The 21,612-nt window shown below is 55.8% G+C and overlaps 1 protein-coding gene across 1 annotated transcript in view; it reads right to left on the minus strand.

Annotated features, from left to right (window-relative positions):
- CHD6 (chromodomain helicase DNA binding protein 6) overlaps positions 1–21,612 on the minus strand; it is a 95,513-nt gene that overhangs the window by 9,868 nt on the left and 64,033 nt on the right. The window contains 21 exon segments of the mRNA XM_030963178.1: positions 36–242; positions 526–674; positions 1,265–2,347; positions 2,350–2,817; positions 3,981–4,189; positions 5,940–6,159; positions 6,848–6,905; positions 7,577–7,637; positions 7,875–8,004; positions 8,600–8,703; positions 9,655–9,744; positions 10,326–10,485; positions 13,678–13,877; positions 14,279–14,481; positions 15,788–15,898; positions 16,684–16,863; positions 17,259–17,423; positions 17,968–18,163; positions 18,668–18,878; positions 19,326–19,581; positions 19,995–20,138. Of these exon segments, the coding sequence (XP_030819038.1) occupies positions 36–242; positions 526–674; positions 1,265–2,347; positions 2,350–2,817; positions 3,981–4,189; positions 5,940–6,159; positions 6,848–6,905; positions 7,577–7,637; positions 7,875–8,004; positions 8,600–8,703; positions 9,655–9,744; positions 10,326–10,485; positions 13,678–13,877; positions 14,279–14,481; positions 15,788–15,898; positions 16,684–16,863; positions 17,259–17,423; positions 17,968–18,163; positions 18,668–18,878; positions 19,326–19,581; positions 19,995–20,138 (4,605 nt within the window).

A 21,612-nucleotide genomic window follows, 5' to 3' on the forward strand; every position in this document is an offset into this window, starting at 1 on the left:
GTCCTAAGCCTTTCACTGCCTGAGACACCCCTCACCTTTTGTACCCGTGACATTAAGACCCCATTATTGAAGGTGGGATCAGGGACTTCTGACTCGGTAAAGCTGCTCCTGCTGCCGGTGCTGCTGGCCATGGCTGGGGCTGTCAGCAGGCTCTGTGCCTCAAACTGCTGGCTGGAGGAAGGCCACTTGCCCTTCAGGATGGCGTGGCAGATGTTGTCAATGCGGCTGATGATCACACGGTCCTGCAAACAGAATTGGATGGTGGCAAGCTAAAACTGGAATGAGTGACCCGTGTACGACAGCTCAGGATTAAAGTCAAGCCCAGCCCAGGTCATCTCAGCTCAGCAGGGAACTGCTTTGGGGACAAGCATCTCCACGGCACAGGTGCTTGGGAAGAGCACCTCGGCCAGAGCATCCAATGGGGCGTGCAGAGGAGCAGGAGGCAGAGCTGGAGCTGTGTGAGCTACTGCTGGCCAGGGCTACCCAGAAACACTTTGATACAAACTGTGTTCATTTTAACCTCACCTTAGGCCACTCAGAGAAGGAGTAAAGCGTCTTCTCTTGCAGCAGCTGGGCAATGGTTGGTGCCCGGGCATCCTGAAGATCATCAATCTCCCCGGGCAGGACAGAAGTAGAATTCTTGCTCTCTTCCTCCAAGTACTTCTCTGGACCATCTAAAAAAAGCAATGGAGAATAGAGCCCACAACCACCCTGCCTTTCTTCCCACCTAGAGGTGGGTATCTCCTTACACATTCCCACCCCAATGCCCAGCTAGCTCCACAAAGGTCCCAAACAGTCCCCAGGTCTCCAAGAGAAGCAGCAGACTCGGACCAGGGCAGGCAGCCCAAGCTGCTCAGGAAGGACCATCATTCCTCTGAGCTGAGTTTGGGGGACTTGAATTGCAGTAGCCCCCATGTGTGGCCATTCCCAGGTGGGCGAGAGGGAGGGCATATGCTTTTCCAAAGGGAGCTGCTCAATAGGCAGTGTTCTGTGCCAGAAAGGCATCCTGCATTCCATGGCATGCTCTTAGCAGAAGGGCTGCTGGGGTTCAGGGTGGAGAGTTCTGGTCAGCTCTACTGGCAAACGCAGCCCTCAACACCTTTTGCTCCCAGTTGCAGCAGCTAAAGGGACCTCAGATTCTACAGATGGGAGGCCACTTCACGGGCTGGCCAGCCCCAAGGTTTGGCTCTGCAGGGAGGACAGCAAGGTCCTCCCACCATAGCCAGAGGTGACTGTCAACCTGAGGGAGTTCTCAGGACATTACCTTGGCTCTGGTTGCTGCTGGCTTTCTCCCCATCATCTCTGTTCTCACACTCTTCTTGCTTTATGCCCTGAGGCTCAGGGTGTAGGGTCTCTGTGCAGCCTGTCTGCCCCTCAGCATCTTGGCCCAAGGGCTCCTCCCTGACACAGGGGGCCTCTGCCCCCTGAGGCCTCCCCTGAGGCAGAGGTGTGGGCAGGCTGAAGGGCTGGCTTTGAGCCCGGTGCGGTGAGTGCTGCTGGATGCTCTCCTCATTCAAGCCACAGTGCTCCCTGACCTCTGCCCCGGGCTCCCCCAGACCCAGGGACTCCCTCTTGCCATTTACATCTTCTGGGCAAGTGTCCTCAGGTATGGGGAGACCAGAGCTCTGCTCCTCACCCCCCAGTTCATGAGCCTCAGGGTCAAAATCAGCCCTGGTCCTGGGACCATTCAAGCCTTCCACGGCATCTGCTGCTGCCTCAGAGTTATCATCGTCCTCTTCTTCCTCCTCATCTTCCTCGCTGTGGCTCTGACTTGGCCCCGACTTTGCCTCCAATCCTTTCTCCTGCAGCAGACTGATGAACCTCTGCTCAGGAGGAATCTTTAGTTCATAGTTATGGAGACTGGGACTGTAGAGCCCCACACTTAGGACCCTTTCCACGGTGCCACGGTCGGGCAGCCCTGCCACCGGGCTGGCAAGTGCTCCTTTCTGTTCCAAACCTTTGCTGAGTTTGGCTGGGGCACTCTGTGGAGGATTGCTCTCGGGGGTAGAAGGAGAAGGCTTAGCTTCCTCATTCTGATTGTCCATTTGGTCAGAGCCCACCTGCAAACCCTCCAGGAAGGGAGCCTCTCTCATGGCATCTGCATCGCAGCTGGACGGATCCTCATCCCCCTCCAGCTTGCCCTCAGAGAGTTTGGCGCCGCTGCTTCCGACATCTGTGCAGCTGGGGCTGTCCCTGGCGAGGGAGCTCTGCTCGCTGGGACAGGCCTTCTCATCGTACATCATGCACACCAGCGAGTCCGGCAGCGAGCTCTCGTCGTAGTTACTGGAAATGATGTCCCGGACTTCGGACATGAATGTTTCACAGTTTGTGTCCAGCGGGCTGCCCCAGCCTGGGACATGGTGCTGTCCACGGTTTCTAGCTTGATGTGACTCTCGGCTTCATTCTCCAGGGCTTCACATGACTGATCCATCTGGCTGTACATGGGGGAACTGTAGAGTTTGGAGTTAGACTGGTAAAGGCAGCACAGGGTTTCTGGGCCTGGGAGCCCTGCTCTTTTATGCTGGGCATAGTTTCTGTATGCGTCTAGAAAAGACAGCTGGGGGTCATTCATGATGTAGTAGTCAGTGCGGTTCAGGCCGTGCTTGGCGGTGCCGATGAGCAGGTCCCGGTCGTGTTTGCCACACTCCCACCACACGGGCAGGTAGAGGCTGGGCTGGCACAGCTTGAGGCGCTCGTGGAGCTGCGGGCACTTGAGCACCTGCTCGCGCACCTTCCGCAGCAGCTCGATGCGGTACAGGGTCCTGGCAGCACGCTCCTCCGTGATGGGCTCCACGTAGATGTCAGGGTCTGGAGGACCTGCAGCAGGGACATCAAAGCCAAGGACACATTATTTGGGCTGGCAGGAGTTCCTCAGAGGCAGGGATGAGCAAGCTGAGTTTTAACCTTGCTCATACTGCGGGTGAGGTGGGGCCAGTGTTTGTAGCCGCTGTTGAGGCCTCTTTTTCCAGTCTCAGTATCTTCCAGTCATATCCCACCAAACGGACACAGGGAGTAAAACCCCCTGACTTCAGCAGCTGGATCAAGAGCAGCACCAGCTGCAGAGGATTTCAGAGTCTTGTCTGAGCTCTGCTCCATCATCACCAGCAGTGCTGGAGCTGCCTGGACCTGCAGGCAGAGTGGCTCCCAGCACTCTGAGCCTCTGGTAGCCCTTCAGCCCATTGTCAGGGAAGGGCAGCTCATGCAGCTCTTCTGATGTGGAACAGCTGCCTAAGGTACAACACACACACACACACACACACACACACACAAGGAACTGTGCCTAATACCAGACTACATGACAGATCTGAGGCAAAATATTTTCTGCTGTCTGTTGCTGGAAACAAATCACTTTGTGCCTAAATAGCTTCCAAGGAGCTTTTCATCTGTCATGTCCTGTCCAGTGCCAATGTAGGCCCTCTGTAGAGCACTCAAAGAAAACAAATGCCCTGTGTATTGGCCAGGCTTCCCAAGCCTCCTGCAGTGGATCCAGGCTCCATTTACCATGCAGCAGAGCTCTACAGTCAGCACAGGCATAGATGGAAAGGACTCTGTGCAACAGAGCAGAGGGATGCTTGGAGAGCAGCAATATAGCTCACCCAAACAACCCCCAGCTCCAGCATGGAGCTGTGCTTTGTGTGTGCTGCTTCTCAACTTGTCTCTCACCTATAGAGGTTGCTGTCTTGGATAAAACTGGTTGTAATTTCCTGTGAGAACTCCAAGAGATTTGTGAGAGCAGGGGCAGGAGTCCACAGAGCTGTTCTACCCTCCCACCGTGTCAGGGAGGCACTACGTGGTGGGGACAAAGCAGCCAGAAATGACTGCTGCAAGCCCATGGCCTGCCTGCCATCTCACTGCTTCCAACTGTCTCTGAAGCTCCTCCGTTGCTCTCCTGCTCCAGGAGAGCAGTGGGATCCCTTCTACATGACCTACCAGTACCCCTCCATAGGCCATGCAATTTCCATCCTCTTTCCACAACTCACCATCCTCTTTCCACAGAGGGAGACCACAGACGTTCTTGCACATGGCCACAAAGCTGTAGAAGTACTTCTCCAGGCTCTCATCTGTCTTCTTCTCCAGTCGAGAGATGGCTCGGAACTGGGCCCAGTCAAAGATTTTTTTTTCTTGGTCATAGATAACCCCAAAGGAGGAGACAGTGCGGTAGAAATCTGCCTGCTCCCTCCTGGTCCACCTGTAGAGCAGGGAGGAGATGGGAACACCACTGAGACACATTCTGGGCCAAGAACAGGCAAAGCACCAGGCAGAGAGGCTCAGAGAGCACTGTCTAGTTACTGACCAACAGTTTTGAGGGAGCTGTCAGGAGGAGCACACTGAGGAGACCACCACAGCACTAGATGCTCTGCCCTCTGGTGCACAGGGAGGAGAAGCAGAGGCCACAGGCCCTCTGGCTCTCAACTAATTGCTGAAAAAACCCTCTCGGTTGCTTCAATAAACCCCTGAGTGCAGCTCTGGGCTGTGCTGCCAACAGGGAGGCACAAACCTATCCCATCTACTCCCTTCCTGCTACATCAAGCTGTTTGACTTCCATAGTAAGGTCAGCTCTCTGTACCAGGAATTACAAAGGAAAGATATGCAGACACCATTCTCATCCAGCCTCTTCCAGAGGGAAACTGAGACTGGGGCTTGCTGCTGTAAGGGTCCCAGTAACAAACACCACCCACCTTACTGACTCCTGTGGACTCCTGAGTGTCAGCCCCTCCCCAGCAGAGGAGAGTAGCAGTGGTGAAGGAGGAGTTCAGTTACAGCACTCTTAGAATACAACTTTCATGCTGGGTTGGACCCTCTAAGCTTCTACCTTGTGGGGACCACTCAAAGGACACAGATGGTGAAGTGTCCTGGGCAAATACTGGCCCAGGCAGAGCCCAGAGGAAAAGCCACAGACAACAGACCTGGGTGCACACAAGAGGGTAAGGGTAGAAAAAGGGGAGCACTGAGGCCTGAAAAAAGCTTCCAGTCAAATCTCAGTCTCTGAATTGCAGCTCTGAGCCAGCACCAGCAAGCAGCTGAGACATGTCAAAGGAAAGCAGACAGGGTGACAACACCCACAGCACTCTCCAACTGCCCAAAATACACCTGGGCCAGCATTGCCACCCCTGTTCCGCAAAACCATTGATGCCCTCACCTCAAAGAGGGGACGGTACAACTAGAAGTCCAGAAAAAGAGGAAAGGGAAGGTGGCTGGAGCAGCTTCTACACAAAGAGGCCAAGAACAGAGCACATGGCAGCACATGCGCCATGTGGTTATGTCGGGTCCTGCTGCAGGGACAGGTTCACTGAAGGCAAAACCATTGAGGGCTGGTGACCACAGAGAGTCCCAGCCCTGGGGTGGCATGGGATACTGGCAGCAACAGCAGCAGCATCACCCTGTGCACACCCTCCCCATGGCTGCAGAGAGCCACTCAGAGTACTGGGACAGGCCCAGCCCCCTTCCACTTACTGGGACATGAATGAAATGGGAGCACAGTGCAACTAGGGTATGTCACCACTGGGCTCCAGTGGCCATGAACAGGAGGCAAAGCCAGTGGTGTGAGAGCCACAAGGGCTGGAAGGGCACTGCTCATGGGCTGTGACAGTGCTCATCTGTCACCCTCATCCACAGCGTGTTCCAGGGACACAACTCTCCTCTGCTGAGGCTGACTTGACCCTGGAAACCTGTCCCCTCATGTCCTTTCAGTGTCACCACCTGCTATCCACAAACTCCAGTTTGCAGTGGAGGCTGCTCCCCGGCTGGGCTGGCTGCTGGAGCAGCAAGGCTCCCATGGCTCAGAGCGTGTTCCCTGCTCAGCAAGGACCCATGTGACTCCATGCCCTACGCAGCTGGCAGCACAGACAGCTCTGGTGGCATTTACCTGGGTCACTTCTGGGGGTCAAGGAATTCAAGTGGGCTAAATCAGCTTTGTAAAGGCTCCTCTGCTGCATTACCTTTTCTGCATTTCTTTGTTCACTGAGTCCATCTCAGAGGCTCTCCGGAACATCTCATCCTGCAGCCAGTAGCCATGGTTACCGGGCACCAGCATCTCAGCACGGGGAGGCAGCTCCTTGCGGTTGCAGCGCTGGTAGACGGTGACGAGTCGCCGCAGTCTGGCCGTGAGAGCAGAGGAGACAGGCCAGCAGGATCTGTCTGAGTCGGAGCCATCCTGGGCTTCAAACATCAGCAAGGACATTAGTATTTAGCACACATGCAAAGCCACAGGTTCCCACATCCTCTGGCAAGCTCCAAGAGCTTCCTCCCACCTTCTGCCTTCCATGGGGAGCATGAGCGATCACAGTCATGTAGAGGGGGCCATGTGACCTCCCGGGCCTGCTGGCTCACAGCCTCACCATGTCTTAGCTTCCTTCAGAGAGTCCAGAGGCTGAGATCAGGGTAGGAATGATGGCTCCAGGCCAGGCCATGCATGGGAGAAGACTGCAGCTCCCTGCTCAGCAATGGGGCCAGTCAGCCCACGGCATGTACCAACAATGCCCACTGCAGAGACCTCACGCACTCATCTCATGCAGGCAACTGCATGGAGAAGAGCAGACTAATGGCTTCCAGTCACCCTGGAAGCCTGGGTGAAGCTACCTGAAGCTACCCTGGGTAGCTTTGGCTGGAATCACTCAGAACCCTGTCTGCCCTGCCACAGGGCCTATCCATGGGTCCCCTGTGAGTCTGTGCATGAGGGCCCCTGCCCAGGTTGAGCTGCCTCATCCACTAACACAGAGCAGAATGTCCCTCCAGCCCAGCAATGTGTTTCTTCTACCAAGCAGTGCCTGGGATAGCACTCAGGCTTGGCTGTGCCACCCCAAACCCAGGGAAGCCATGGACCACACTGCAGGAGACATGGCCTCACCTGCCGCTGGCTCGTCCCGCTTCTCACTGGCTTCACCCACCCCAGCAGCCACGATGTCCTGCAAAAGGAAACAATCAGAGAGGGCTCAACTCCACACAGAACGCCCAGCACCCACAGCCTACCCATCCTTAGCAGGGTGCAGGGTGGTGGGATGGGCAGGGTAGTGTGTCCAGTGCCCTTGGGCTGCAGATGCTGTCTGTGCTCAGTACACAGGAGCAGAGATGACAGCTCAGAGAGGCTATTTTGGGCCTGGAGGGAAAGATCACCATAGTGACAGAGGCTGTAGTGCCACTGCTCAGGACAGTTGCAGTGTGACTGCCTCCACTGTTCAAACGACCCTTGCACTCTCCTGTGCTGCCTCATCCCCTGATCTTCCTCTCCCCCAAGGCCATTTCTTTTGGGACATCCCTGACTCCTCTGCCAGGGCCTCATGTGGCTCCTGAAGCCAACCAAGACTGAGAACCAGCATTCCTGGGCATCCCCGGCCCTCAATACCCTTCAGTTCCCCACGAAGAAGATGCTGCCCACGTCCACAGGCAACACAGAGAAGCACAGCAGAAGCTGTGTTCCAGGGAGCAGAAGCAATGCACACAAGACAGGACACAGACAAGGCAGACCAGCCATGCTAGCTCACTGCTGCCACGCAGCAAAGCTGATGGAGCCAAGCCTGCACCGCAGGGCAGGCTGGGCAGCATCAGATGTGCATTTGACACTAAGAATCCCACTCACCTCCTGTTTTGACAGCCCCTCCAGCTTTTCTCCACTGCTCTCTTCTTTTTCCACACTGCCCCTAGGTGAGAGAGTTAACAGTCCCTGGTAGTGGCAGCACAGCCTCTGTGGCTGTATCAGTTCTCAGCACCAAGAAGCAAAGAATTGGTGCTCACACCACCTCTCCCCCTCATACTGGGAACCAGCTCCCTTCTGCCCCCCCTCTGCGCTCAGAAGCACAGCCTGCTCCCTCCCTCCACTGCACTGCCCCAGGAGAGAGCCAGGTTGCTGTGGGATCTCAGCTCCATCCCCTGCCCACCTTTCGGCAGCATCCTGTGCCCCATCGCTGACGCCCTGCTCGGCAGAGAGCAGCTTCTCATCGGGCATGCCCACCTTCTCCAGGAAACACAGCGCTGGGTCCGCCCGCATGGCGTTGTACCGCTCGTAACCTGCCACAGCCGGGACAGACAGACAGCACAGAGCAAGGCCTGAGCCTGGTTCACAAAAACCTCCTACTCCTGGGACACAGCTCCCCACCCGGCTCTCAGTCTCTCTGTGCTACTATGAGAGCGGTTCTCACCCCCAGAAACTCACAACACCTTCCCAAAAGTGGCTAATGGCTCTGCAGCCCCTGTGCAGCAGGCAAAGAAAAGGTCAGCCATCCCATCCCAGCCAGCAGCAGCACAGCCACCACACAGGGTTCAGTTGGGGCAAACAGCCCCATGTCTCCTGGAAACTGCACCAGGACTCCATGATGAGGCCAAGAAAAGATCTGTGCCTTTCTCCTTGCCCTCACACTGCAACTGCACACTGCTCCTGGCAAACCAGAGTCTACCATGAGATCTGGCATGGCCACCCTGGGCACTGTGGGGTGCCTGTTCCCCACCCAAACATGCTGCCGGCACCTGGGGAGGGGCTGTCCTGGCCCTGTGTGGCTGTGGAGCGTGGCCACGGCTCTGTCCCTTGCACTGACACAACATTGCCTCCAGCAGCAGAGGTGCTCATTCCCCCACACACCAGCACCCACCAGAGCTGGGTACACACCATGCTTGAAGACGCCGATGAGCAGGGATTTATCGGCTTCGGCATTCCACCAGTCCACTGGGATCTCCACGTAGTCAATGTCTGGCAGCAGTACATCCAGCTCCCTGTGGCAGACATGGTATGAACACCCCTCTCCCAGCCTCAGCAGACACTGAGGGGCTCTGGGCACTCCTCAGAAGGGACAGGGGGAGGCAGGAGCCACAGCTTGCTGGCTTGGGCACAGCTAATGAACACTGGCCTGGGGCCCCACCATGACACGGGCACACACCTCCCTGGGGTCAAAGAACTGGAGCCTTGGCTCCACCACAACCTGCTGCCCTCCTGCTCCTCCTTCTCCAGAGCAGTGGGTGCCCCCAGCCTCTCTCCACCCTCTCCATCCAAGTGGTCTCCAGAGGACTGAAGATCCCGTCTGACCCGAACAGTATCTCTAGAAGTAAAACACTTCACACCTACCAACCTCAAAAGAACAGTGTCTCCCCACTTACATTGGTGCTGATGGAATTGTGCTGGGGAAGGCAGCAGCCCCTACTTGGGGAAATTAAGCTGTTAAGTTCAGCATATCACACTTCTCTGAGAAGCACTGAGAGCTGAGACTTTGCAGAAAGGTCAACAGCTGGCAGGCTGCAGGGTCAGTGCCATTATAGAGCCTGTGGGTCCCACTGTTCCCAGGGCTGGGAAGGAGTGCAGGCCATGGCGATGGGGCGTGCTCTGCTCTGAGGCCTCGCCCTGAGACTGGGAGCAGTCTCTGTGGACTCCCACTTTGGATAAGGGCCCATTTGTCAAGCAGCACACAGAAGCATTTTCCTGCAGGGTGTCCCTCTAAGTCCCCACTGCACCCAGGCTGGTGCTACAGTCTCAGAGTTGCCTCAGCAGGGCTGCAATGGCTGCAGTCTCTGCACAGTCAGGGTGGTTGCCTGAGGGTGAAGTTTTGCCTGAGGAAGTCCTGGGGTCTGATTCATCTGCAGCTGCAGAGAGCCCCGATGTGGCTGGGTCAGACACTTATGGCAGCTCTCAAGCCCAAGAAGCCTTGCAGGGGTTCACCATTAGGTCCCTACCTGGCAGGGGTCCCCTCAAAGGCTTTATCCGCAGCCTCCCCCAGCACTTCAGCCTTCAGGTAGTAGAGCATTCGCACCCGCAGCAGAACCCTGTCCCGGGGGGCAGAGAGGTCAGCACAGCCAGCAAAACCTGCTCCACACCATGTTCTCCCACATGGAAGGACCCACTTCCACAAAGCTGGGTGGGCAGTGACCAGGCAGTGTCATGCCACACTGCCCAGCCCTGTGACCCGTTGGCCGGAGGGTCGCTGCTCAGGACGTGGCTTCCATGAGCTGGAGGGGAATGAGGGTGGTCCAGCAGTGGGAGTATGGTGATCCTTTGTGGGCTGTGAGCCCTTCACAGCTCCCTCCCACCCTCCCAACACTAAAGGCCCTCAAGCCCACTGTCTCCATGAGCCAATGTGGGCTCCCACAAGGGGGAATGGTTTTAAATTAAAAGAGGAGAGATTTAGATTAGATGTTAGGAAGAAATTCACTCTGAGGGTGATGAGGCCCTGGCACAGGTTGCCAGAGAAGCCATGGCTGCCTCATCCCTGTTCAAGGACAAGTTGGACAGTGCTTGGAGCAACCTCGGATAAGGTAAGGTATCCCTGTCCTTGGGCAGGGTAATGTAGTAAGATGCTCCTTAAGGCTCCTTCCACCCCAAACCACTCCATGATTCTATGACTCACTTGTTGCAGTGCTGTTTGAGGTGCTTCTTGTAGCTGTCATCGTGGAGCACCACCTCGGGGTTGCAGGTGGCGAGCCAGTCTGCGTTCTTTATCTCAGGAAGCAGCATCTGGTTCTTTGTCTTCTTCCCCTTCCTGCCTCTGGGCACTGGTGCTGACAGGCCTGTAGGAGTGAGTGGCAGCCGGTGAGCACCGCGGGCACGGCCGGGCACTGCTGCCTGGCACCTCTGGCGCTGCAGGCCGGGTGGGGCAGCAGAGCTGGGAGCTGGAGGAGCCCAGGCAGAGCTCCCAGCTGCAGCCTGGAGAGCCAAGGAGAGCAAGTGCATGGGGCAAATGCAGAGTATGGGAGAGTCCATCTCTGTGAAAAACATCACACAGAAAGGAATGAAGCAGGGAAGGGACCTTGGTCCTGGCCATAGCCCTTGGAGACTTAGACACTACAGGCACCTCTAAAGGTCACTCTATGAGGACAGTTATTTGGGACAAGAGTTCAAACAAGAAGCTCCCAAACGATCAAAGAGCAGCAGACCTGCTGATCTGATCTGTAAGGGCTGTTTCTTGTACCATGCATCTGGAGCAGGGCTGGGGGGAACTGCATGGCTGCAAGGGTGCTAAGGTACCAACTGGAAATGGAACGCAGTCCCATTTGCCTGACAAAGATAAAATGAGATCCAGTGGCTGGAGACGAAAATTACAGTTCAACCTTGAAATAAGGTGTGAGTTCACAGCAACTCCTGGTGGGGTCACTGTTGTTTGGAGTCTCCAGAGAGGGATAAACTGCCTCCCTGGGCAGCTGCTCTTGAGCTAGGAGTCGCAAACATGAAGGGGAAAGGATGGCTGGGCAGTCCCATCCCATCTGTCTGGTCTTGTAACACCAGTGAAGAAGAGAAAGCGTCACTATGTCATCAACTCCTACATAAAGTCTGCAGCTCCATGACAGGACAAGGGCTGTGGCCCAGCTGCCTGCTGGAGGCCTGCACAGGCACCAGGCCTCCTGTCCCCAGCACCAAACTGGCCTGATGAACTCTGGGCAAATGCTGCTTCCTCAGCAGCTTGGCCTGTTCCAGGATGAAAGGCAGGATGGTGCTAGATCAGAGCAGAGCTCTGAGTTGGACTGTCTGGGTGCTGTCCCCACCCCTTGTGATCACATGGATGTGGGATTGAGAAGAGCTCCAGGATGCCCCAGCAAGGGTTTAAGGCCGTTGTTCCTTTCTGCCCGTCAGGGATGGGGCATGACTTGCCCAGTCAGCTCTCTGCAGACACGAGTGGAACCTCAGGCTACCTGGGGAACCACAGCAGTTACTGCTGAAGGCCTTCCTGACAGAGGAAGGAGCACTGCTCTGCCCTCAGTGTTCTGCTGCTTCTGCTCTTCTCCAGCTCCTGACGTCAGGCTGAGGTGTCGCTGCTCCTCGGGCCCAGACAACACGGAGGTTAAACAGGTGGGAAGAGCCATTCTAAAGAGTTGATGGAGAAGCTCCTGGTGGCTTTGCTGGTCAATAGTCAATGCTCTTGCACTAAAGCAATCCTGACCATCTGCTGAAACCGTGGCTTGTTCGTTACTTGGCATTATCTAAATCAAGTCCACTCATAGCAGTTTAATTGCTTCTGACTCTTGCTCTGTTCCCCACAGGACTCTCAAGCCCACTCCCAGCTGCTCTCAGGGCAGGGCTGTGTGGCAAGAGCAGGAAGCAGCACTGCCAAAGTGACTCCCATTGCAGGAGGTGACTGGAATAACTTAGAGCAGACACCAAAAGCCACATCCTTGGAGGTCACACTGCAAAAGCCAGTTGGACACTTCCAAGCAGAAGGAAATGATGATGTTGGGTTTTAAGCACCAACTATGATGCACTTGGCTCTCAGCAGCATCACCACTCCAAAAAAGCCTTCCCTGTGCTCCACCATCTGGGAATAGAAGTCCCAGGTTTCAGCCAAGCTCCATGATGTCAAAAGCAGTCTGGAGAGTTCCAGCCCCCTCACTACTCACCTTGTGCCACAGATCACAAGTACAGAACAAGAAGCACATGGCTGCTGGGCTCTGATTCTCTGAGGGACACTGTGGCCTTCCCACTCACCTGTCCTGAGAGCCACAGGATGCAGGCATTGTGCTGCAAGGTCAGCCAGAGCCCTCTGGCACAGCAGGCAGTGACCACATGTCCCAGGCCACAAGCCCAGATACAGGGAGCCAGGAGCCACTCTGTGCTCACAGATGAAGACAAAGGCCCCGTGGCTATCTCATTCACAGGGTGGGCTCTATGGCTGCCCCAGTCCCAGAGAAGCCTACAGAGAGCAGCCACTGCGCTGCAGGTGGGGAGGCCAATCTGCAGTCTCCATCACTGAGGCAGAGCTAGAGCCAGAGAGAGAGCAGGGCTGGGAAGTCTCTGGGTGACCTGTCTGAAGCTGAGGATACACTGGGAACTTCTACACAACAGAATACAGACACCTCCAGCCAACAGATGCAATTACAGATCTGACATGTGACACGTGAACGTCTCTCTCTGAATAGAGAGAGCAGAGCCAGGCCTAGGACAAGGGTCCTGCTACACAGAGTGAGAGAAGACAACATTACCTGGGGAGCACTTATGCACTGCATAAGTCTCAGGACAAACCAACAATGCACCTCCACCCATCAGGGCAGGCACTGCAGACCAGTAGGTCAGGGACAAACACCATGACAAGGGGAAACAAAAGAGGGGAAAAAAAGGGAAATCACAAAATCACAGAACATTCGGAGTTGAAAGGGACCTGTAAGGATTATTGAGTCCAGCTTTAAGTGAATGGCCTATATGGGGATCAACCCCCCAGCCTTGCTCTGAGATGGATGTTCAGCTGCACTCCCAGCTTTCCCTGGTGCAGCTGCCCATGCTGCCCAGAGGCAGAGGCAGGGTCCTGCACCACGTCCATGCTGTGCCCTCTGAGGCCCTGAGGAGCAGCCTGAGGCATGCTCATGCCCTGAATGGAATCAGCACCTCATCCCTATCACACCCAACATGTTCATACAGTCACTGGCGCTCATGAGCTCACTGCCCAGCATCTCCCTGTGCAGGGGAACCACAACAGTATTCACAGGCCAGAGAAGACTTAGTAGCACCTCTGCTCCCATCACAGGGCTCTCTCTGCACTGAAAGACAGAAAACAGCCTCCCTCATTCAGCCAGCCCCTGCTGCTGGCTCTGAGGGTCAGTGTGGAGGTCAGCTCCATGGAAGCCTCTTTCTCTGTGCAGAGAGAATTGCGGTGCTGAGGCACAAACACTTGCAGACTGTTTCCATCAGCTCTGCTTTGAATTCTGCGGCCTCAGTCTCACAGACTGGCATGGGGCAACAGGTACAGATGCAATGGCAGAGAGAACACGCAATACCTGAGTGATTCTGCAGAGCCTGATTCTGGCCATCCTTCGTTGGCGTGATGAGATCCCAGATAAAACTCTTAATCTTCTCGTCCCCCTTGTAGTGTTTGACGCAATACACCAGCAAGGCCCGACAAATCATCTCCATGTCCTTCTCATTCAGGTGCCACTTGAACCGCCCATGGGTCAGGATATCTTTCCAGCGTCCCCAGCTGAAACAGCAGGAACACAGAGTGAACACTCCTGCGCAATTTGAGACCTTGCTGGCACCTCTCTCAAGGAGCTCCTGTGGGGGCACAGCCCTGCCAGATCCCCTAGATGGGGATGTTTTGCCCACACATTACAGGAGCAGAGAGGGAGAGAGGTTTGCAGGACTGAACAGGGAAGAGGGAGGAGCAGACTCTGGAAGTGCCAACTGCCAGCTTTGTCCTGCTAACTCTTCTTCCATCCCAAACATTCACTCAGAGCCCAGGTCCCACCAGCGGGGTCACTGCTGGAAGGAGGCAACACAGCAAGCAGGACAGGCAGGAAGTGGCTGGTGCAGCCAGCGGGTGCACATGGGCACTGGGGCAGCTGGAGGCTGTGCCTGTGCTCTCACAGGGGTGAGACTCACCCAAATATGAGCAGGTTCTTCTCCACACGGAAGCACTCAGCCCGCAGGTACCGCCGCGTCTTCTCGTTGAAGCGCCGTGAGCGCGTGGGTCGCTCATCCGAGTCACTGTCCAGCTCAGAGAACTCCATCAGCTCGTCCTCCTCGAAGGAGTTGTAGTGCTTGGTTTGCTTCCGCACCCGGGGTCTGTCAATGACCAGGCTCTCCTGTGATGGACAGAGCAGAGAGCACTCTTAGGTACAGGCAGAAACACCTTTATGTGCTCTTCTGGCTTCTGTCACCTGGGCTCTGCTCAGCCTCTGGCTCTTGGCTTGCCAGTCCTGCGGCTGACCATCACCTTCCCACTAGGATACCTGCTTCAAGTTACCTGTGTGCAGTTCTGCCTGCATAAGTGACAACTCCTGACCAGCACAAAATTCAGCCTGACTGATGACAGACTGAAAATCAGCCCCCCTCTGTGTCCAAACGTCTGACTGCCAGCAGCTGACTCAGCTCTGAGTCACTCCTGGCCCTCTCTGCAGTGCCTGTGTCAAGCACTGTGCTGAAGGCAGCAGTGTAATCTCTGTGTCATGGGGACAGGTGGGCTGGAACAGGAAAAGCAGCTTCCAAGAAGGAGCAGTAGGGAGCAATATGAAATTAAATAGCATGTACCTGCCCCCATCTCCTTACCCCACCCTGCTGAATGAATTAATGTAATGTAAATCTGCCTGGATTTCAGGCACATAGGACAGACACACACAAACACACACACACACACACTCTCACACACACACACGCTCTCCCATTGCTCCAGCTTGAGCAGTGAGCTCTACAGAGTTGCAGAACCTCCCTCCTGCTGCTGTCTAAAACCATCTCTTACAGCACTGCTGCCTTAGTTGGAATTATGGCAGCCTCAGGGCTGCACTGGAGCCAGTGGCAGCACCCTGTGCCTGGAGGAGCTGGGAAGAGAGACCTGAGCTGCAGCCGAGCCATCACCTCAGCAGGGCCAGCAGAGCACTAGGACCCCATCTGTCCCCTCCTACCTCCTGACAGGCAGAGGCACCAGTCTGCCCTCAGGAGAGAGAGCAGAAGGGCAGCTCCAATCTCTATTCTCTGTGACCAGGGACAGGACCCACGGGAATGACTGAAGCTGCATCAGGAAAAGGTTCTTCCCCCAGAGGGTGGTTGGGCATTGAACAGACTCCCCAGGGAATGGGTATGGCCTCAAGGCTGCCAGAGCTCAAGGAGCATTTGGGCAATGCTCTCAAGCAGAGGGTGAGATTGTTGGGAGTAGCTAGGAGTACAGACTGAGTACCCTGAAAGATCAGGGAGACACAGACCAACATGTGGCTAAATAAATCAGGGCTTTAGCCAGCCTTTGTGGGTCAGTCTTCCCTTGCAGTAATTCTTGATGCCCAACACAAACCTCTTCAAGAGCCTAGAGGAAGCATGCAGCTCCCTGGACACTTGGGACACCAGGCCACATGGTGTCAGATCAGTTGTAGGGCACATGGGCCACAAACTGCATCCTACCTTCTCGTTCTTGGCATCTGTATCGAGCTCTGCTATCTTGGCCCACTTCTGCCAGAAGTTGGGGTCATCTAAGGAAATGTCAGTTCTGTTTCCTGATGCTACAAAGCTGGCCTAGGAGAGAAAGAAGAGGAGTGAACCGGGTGCAACCCACCATCCAGGTGTGCTTTCTCCCATACAAAGATACCCCAATGCCAGTCTGAGTGCACAGTCTTGCTGCTATGGGATGTTACACCCTAAGCTGCTACGTGCCAGAGGGTTCTTTGTTTGCCTGAGGGAGCTGAACTCCTCTGTTTTGCAGTCATGCTTGACCCACTGTAAATGGAGGCTGGGTTGTGCGAGAGGAGGAGGGCCCTTAGTGGCCCCAGCAGGCACTAGCCAGAACATAGCACAGAGCTCTGTCTGGGGGTTTTCCAGGCCCCACAGCACACAGCTTCCATGGCACAACAGCACCTGGCTTTGGGCATCATGCAGCCCAGCAGCTGGGTTCTGCCACCATCCAGCCCTCATGGCTGAACCCTCCTAGGCAGCCTTCTATCACCTGCCAGGCTGGTGGCCCCTCCTCAATGCTCTGCTGACCACCAGAAAGACAGGAGACCACACCAGCCCCAGCACAGCCAAGGTCTCACTGGCACACTGAGACAGCAGGGCTTGGCCTCCACGTGGACATGTCTCCATACACAAGCAGGAGGCTGGACAGGTCTCCACACACAGGTAGGAGGTTGGACAGGTCTCCACACACAGGTAGGAGGTTGGACAGGTCTCCACACACACAGGTAGGAGGTTGGACAGGTCTCCACACACAGATAGGAGGCTGGCTGACTACTACTGCTCTGCATGTTCCCCTTCCTCCACCCCCGAGGGAAATCCCCCTTCCCTCCCACTGGAGCACAGCATACCTTTGCAAATGTGGAGCCCTTTCCCTCAGACTGGATCGTGATGGTCTGTGTCCTGCGCTGGAGGATCTGATCAATGTCTTCCTCACAGAACTTCGACCCCTCATCCTCCTCATCCATGAGTGCACCATAGGCACCTTTCCGCAGCAGGTCCTCCACCTCCATCTTGGAGAGCTGCTGAACCTGCCCAAAGCACGGGGGCATCACCAACCTGGCCAGCAACCATGACCACTGCACAACAGGAGAAGGCTCCTCTCTCTGCTTCAGAAGAAAGGGCCCTAAGCCAACCCAGACTTGCTGCTGTTAAAGCAAAGAGGTCACTTCAAAACTCTTCCTGAGGGACTGTCAGGAAATTCAGCTCACACCACTCTGGACACAGCATCACATGTCCCCTATCCCCATGGCAGTGCAGGAACAGTCTGGCAGGCCAAAGGGTAGCAGTGCGAGTGTGTGGGACTGGGCTCTCCCTCCCAAAAGCCTGCTGAGTCCCTGCTCTGACCTGGCAGTGACTTGCAGGGGGAGGAGGAGAGATGTCCTGCAGAGGCTCCCACCTGGCCTCGCTCCAGCAGCCAACCTACCCCATTGGTGCTGCCCTTGCGGTTGATGTCCTGCAGCACAGCTTTATCCAGGCCCAGCTTCAGGCTGGCCTTGTCGAACATCTCCCGCTCATAGGAGTTCCTGGTGATGAGGCGATAGACCTTCACAGCCTTGCTCTGCCCGATGCGATGGCAGCGAGCTTGAGCCTGTCGGTGCAGAGGGCACAGTGTCAGCACAGGGAGCCCAGCTGGATGAGGACCATGTGGCTTGTGGTACTCTGCATCAGCATCTACACTCACCCACCTAACCCAGTCACCTCCCATCCACCACAGCACCCTCATTCCCTGCCTGTGGCTGACATGGCAGGGCTCTGGCACAGCCTGCACAGCTGTGGAGCAGGAATGAGAGATCCCAGCACCCTCTGGCTGGACAGAGGGTCCAGCCTCAGGCAAGGACACAGGGTTAAGGCTGGAGCCTTGGCTCTCTACAGATGTGGCACACAACACTGCACCCACTCCAAAAACAGGTGTGGACACAGTGTTGCATGCTCTGTGGCACATCTATGTTTTCAGACCCACACTGTGATCTCCCCCATGTCCTGTTCCCCCTGCCCACATTCCTACCAGCCATCCTGACCGGTACCTCGTGCCTGTACAGCTGGTGCTGCTGCCCTGTTGTCCCTGCCTGGCACAAGTGACAGAAGCTGTGCCTCAGGACCTCCTGACAGCCCAGCCCTGCCCAGCCCATTACCTGCAGGTCATTCTGTGGGTTCCAGTCGGAGTCGAAGATGATGCAGGTGTCAGCAGCGGTCAGGTTGATGCCCAGCCCACCTGCCCGCGTGCACAGGAGGAAGACAAAGCGATCCGAGTCGGGCTTGCAGAAGCGGTCGATGGCGGCCTGGCGCAGGTTGCCGCGCACCCGCCCGTCAATGCGCTCATAGGTGTACCTGCTCAAGAGAGGGAGAGCTTAGAGCAGAATCACAGCAGGGCCTGAAGAGGCTGTAGCCTTCAAATCCCTTTCTGCTCCTTTTCCCAGGCTGTGTGGGCACACCAGCCAGGACTTACTGGCAGGACCTGCGCCCAGGTGGAGGCCAAGGCCCCATCAGCCTGTGTGCACTGTGGCTGTTCCCAAAAGTTGTGCCTCTTATGGTAATAAAATCATCACAACCCCATGCATGGTGCATGGATATGGGCTCATGGGAACCAGGACCAAGGGAAGGATCTACTTTTACCTGGTCACTCTGAGGACTAGCCCTAGACTACACAGAATGAAAGATCTGAAGTGCTTAGCTCTGGGGTCTCCACACCCACCAGTAGTACATGGTAAAACAGATCCATCACTTATGTGGGCATGGAATGGCCAAATCCCCACTCTGTGCTGTTGCCACTCTATGTGCAGTGCATGGAGGTACTGTGGAGGAGCCGTGGTGAATGCTGGAGCCTGTACTAACCGTCTCTGAATGAGATAGTCCTCCAGGATGTCAAGGCAGCGCACCATCTGTGAGAAGATGAGCACCTTGTGCCCTCCAGCGATCAGCTTGGGAAGCAGCTTATCAATGAGCACCAGCTTCCCAGCTGCCTGGATCATCGCCTGCAGCTGGAAGTCTGGTGCCTCTGGGCAGTGTGTTTTGCGGAAGTCTTCCAGGATCTTCTCCTCTGCCCCTGCCAGGTGAAAAGGGATGTGAGCTCTCGGCAAGCCTGGCAGTGCAGCTGCCCAGGGCAGCAGCAAAGGATCGCATGAGCAACAGAATCCATGCAGTTAGAGCTAGCTAGAGACCTCCTGCAGACCCTCCACTCCTGGGAGTAAACTTCTGTAGGGCTCACATCAGCTCTTGGCAGAATTAGCCAGGCTGGGACACTGGTCCTGTGCTGGAACACCCCCAAACACAGTGAGCCTCAGGAGACCCTAAGGTGCCCATCAGAAAGCAGCCCTTGGAGGGAGCTGGGTTGTCTGGGAAGGCAACAGGACAGAGCACTGCCACATCATCAGCAGATGGCACAAAGCCTGAGCTGGCTCCCCAGCTGGGCTAGTTCTTCTGGGAGTGAACAGTAAATGTTGCAGTGATACCTGTGTGTCCCCCCCACACGACTCCTGTGCACAGCCCTCACCATTGATGAGGTATGGGTGATTGCAGCACTTGCGCAGCTCCATCATGGTATTGATGAGGTTGGGCATATTGTGCTGGTTGGCACCCTTGGAGAGGAAGGAGAAATTCTTCTCCAGGATGGCCCGGTAGTATTTCTTCTGGATATTGGTCAGCTCCACCTCAATGATGGTCTCCTGCTTGGGTGCCAGATTCTTCTCTACATCATCCTTCAGCCGTCGCAGCATCATGGGCTTGAGGATGGACTGCAGCTTCTTCACCTGCAGAGCAAGCACAGACACTCACTGCCCTCCCTGCACAGAAGCACATGGGCCAGCAGAGGGGTCTGCTAGACTGGAGGCTCCCCATGCTGCAAACCCACTACAGGTGACTAGAGCAGCTGCTCAGCAGCCAGCCAGGACAACTCAGGGACAGACCAGGTGGGAGAGGCAGGTAAGCTGTTCTACCCAGGCATGCAAGGGCAGCAGGGAGTCAGTTGGGAGCAGACCACTGCCTCGGCAGGGGCAGGTCTCCTCTCCCCAGAACAGCATTGGGGCTCTGTCACAACTTTGCTTCTCTTGGTATGAGGAGTCCTACCCACTTCCACGAAGCACATGTCTGAAAGCATGTCTGGTTTGGTCACCAGGTGTCCCAGTGGCCTGTGCTAAGTCACTGGTATCATTCCTCCAGGTACCTGCTCCTCTGTCTTCAGGTCTCCAAACTCTTCCAGGAAGGCTGTCTCTGAGGGGAACTGCTGTGGCTCCAGAAAATTTAGGAGGCTGAAGAGCTCCTCTACTGAGTTCTGCAGGGGGGTCCCTGTTAGCAGCACCTTGTGCTCCTGGGAACACAGAGAAAACAGGTTGAGGGCTCAACCCCGTTAGCTGGGGTTGAAGATGTCCCAAGAGAACAATGCTTCTTGTCTTCCAGCCTAAGAAGCACTCTGGATGGCCTGGGACCACATGCACACCGAGAGGCTTCCCTGGCCATGGTGACAGCCCTGACTGAGCCACTGCCACACAACACTGTCTTGGGGCTCCCAGGACACTCCCATGCACACGTTCCAGCCCAGCTCTGTGCAACAACAGCCAGACTCAAGATCTCACACTGCTCCTAGTCTTCAGCCCTGCCCTGGCACAAGAGCGTCGGGTAGGCCTGTGCTGGTGCTGGACAGGGACGCTGACAGAGCCCAAGCTCCTGTGCAGCTGGGGGCAGGATGTTCATCTTCAGGGCTCACACAGAGCAAGAGGGAACACCACGCAGAGCCATGGGACACCAAGGGGCAGCAGTGGCCTGCTGCTAGGGACAGTCTCAGCAGGGTGCTCCAAAATTAGCAGGGACAGGCATGACTGCACACTGGGAACAAAGGGGAGCTTTTCTTAGAGGTTCACCATGTAGGTACACGTGCAGTAAAAGGAGATGAGGTCCAAACAGCCCCCACGACCTGGGAGTGTGAGGATCAGATGATCTCTTAAGGAGAATGCTCTCCCTCCCATGACTGACAACATGGGCTTGGGCTTTAGGCAACACCAGGTGCTGGTCCTGGGTGCACCAGTTCCTCTGTCCCAGCACTGTCAGAGCCTTGGACTCACTACTCAGGCTAATCCTCCTGCCCAGTCTAGTGCAGGAAATGTCCTCAGGAGTGGCCTGCTAGGAAAGAAGGGTAATTGTAAGGTGGGAGACTCCCAGAGGACTTGTACAAAGGGAGGTGATGGCATAGAAGGGGGACCAGAAGCAACCCTGCTTTGACCCAAGCTCACAACGCAGCAGGGCCCTACACAAGACACAATGTCAGGGGAACAGCAGAGTCTTTTGGAACTTATGGGAGTCACAAGACGAATTATTTTCAGAGGCCTGGCCCAGCTACAAGTGAGTGTGATGAAAGCTGAGTACAGCTGGAAGATCCAAAAGGCCTGCTGGCCCTTGGTCCAGCTAACAGCAACGCTGCTTTTCCCAGGGCTGGAAAAGAGCTGCACATTCAAATAATTTCTCAGAGCAGCTCACTGATCCCTTTGTTAACCCACCCCTGGCATGGAGGAACATGTTTGCACAGCAGTAAGAAACTATCTCGAACACCACAGCCCTGCCAGGGCAGAAGACACAGCAAGGCCAGGGATATTGTGCAGGGCTGGCCAGCAACTGCCTCCATGTGCTGCAGCAGCTTACACTGGGCTGCAAGGATGGGCAGGGCTCTGGCAGGGAGCACCCCCACGTGGGAAGGCATAGGGGAAGGTAATATTCCACTTTGGCAAAAAGAAGTTTGTGAAGGCTGCAGGGCACCAGTGACCCCATCCATCAGGGGCCCTCTGTATGGT

Source organism: Camarhynchus parvulus, chromosome 20, assembly GCF_901933205.1.
Source record: "Camarhynchus parvulus chromosome 20, STF_HiC, whole genome shotgun sequence".
Lineage (NCBI taxonomy): Eukaryota > Metazoa > Chordata > Aves > Passeriformes > Thraupidae > Camarhynchus > Camarhynchus parvulus.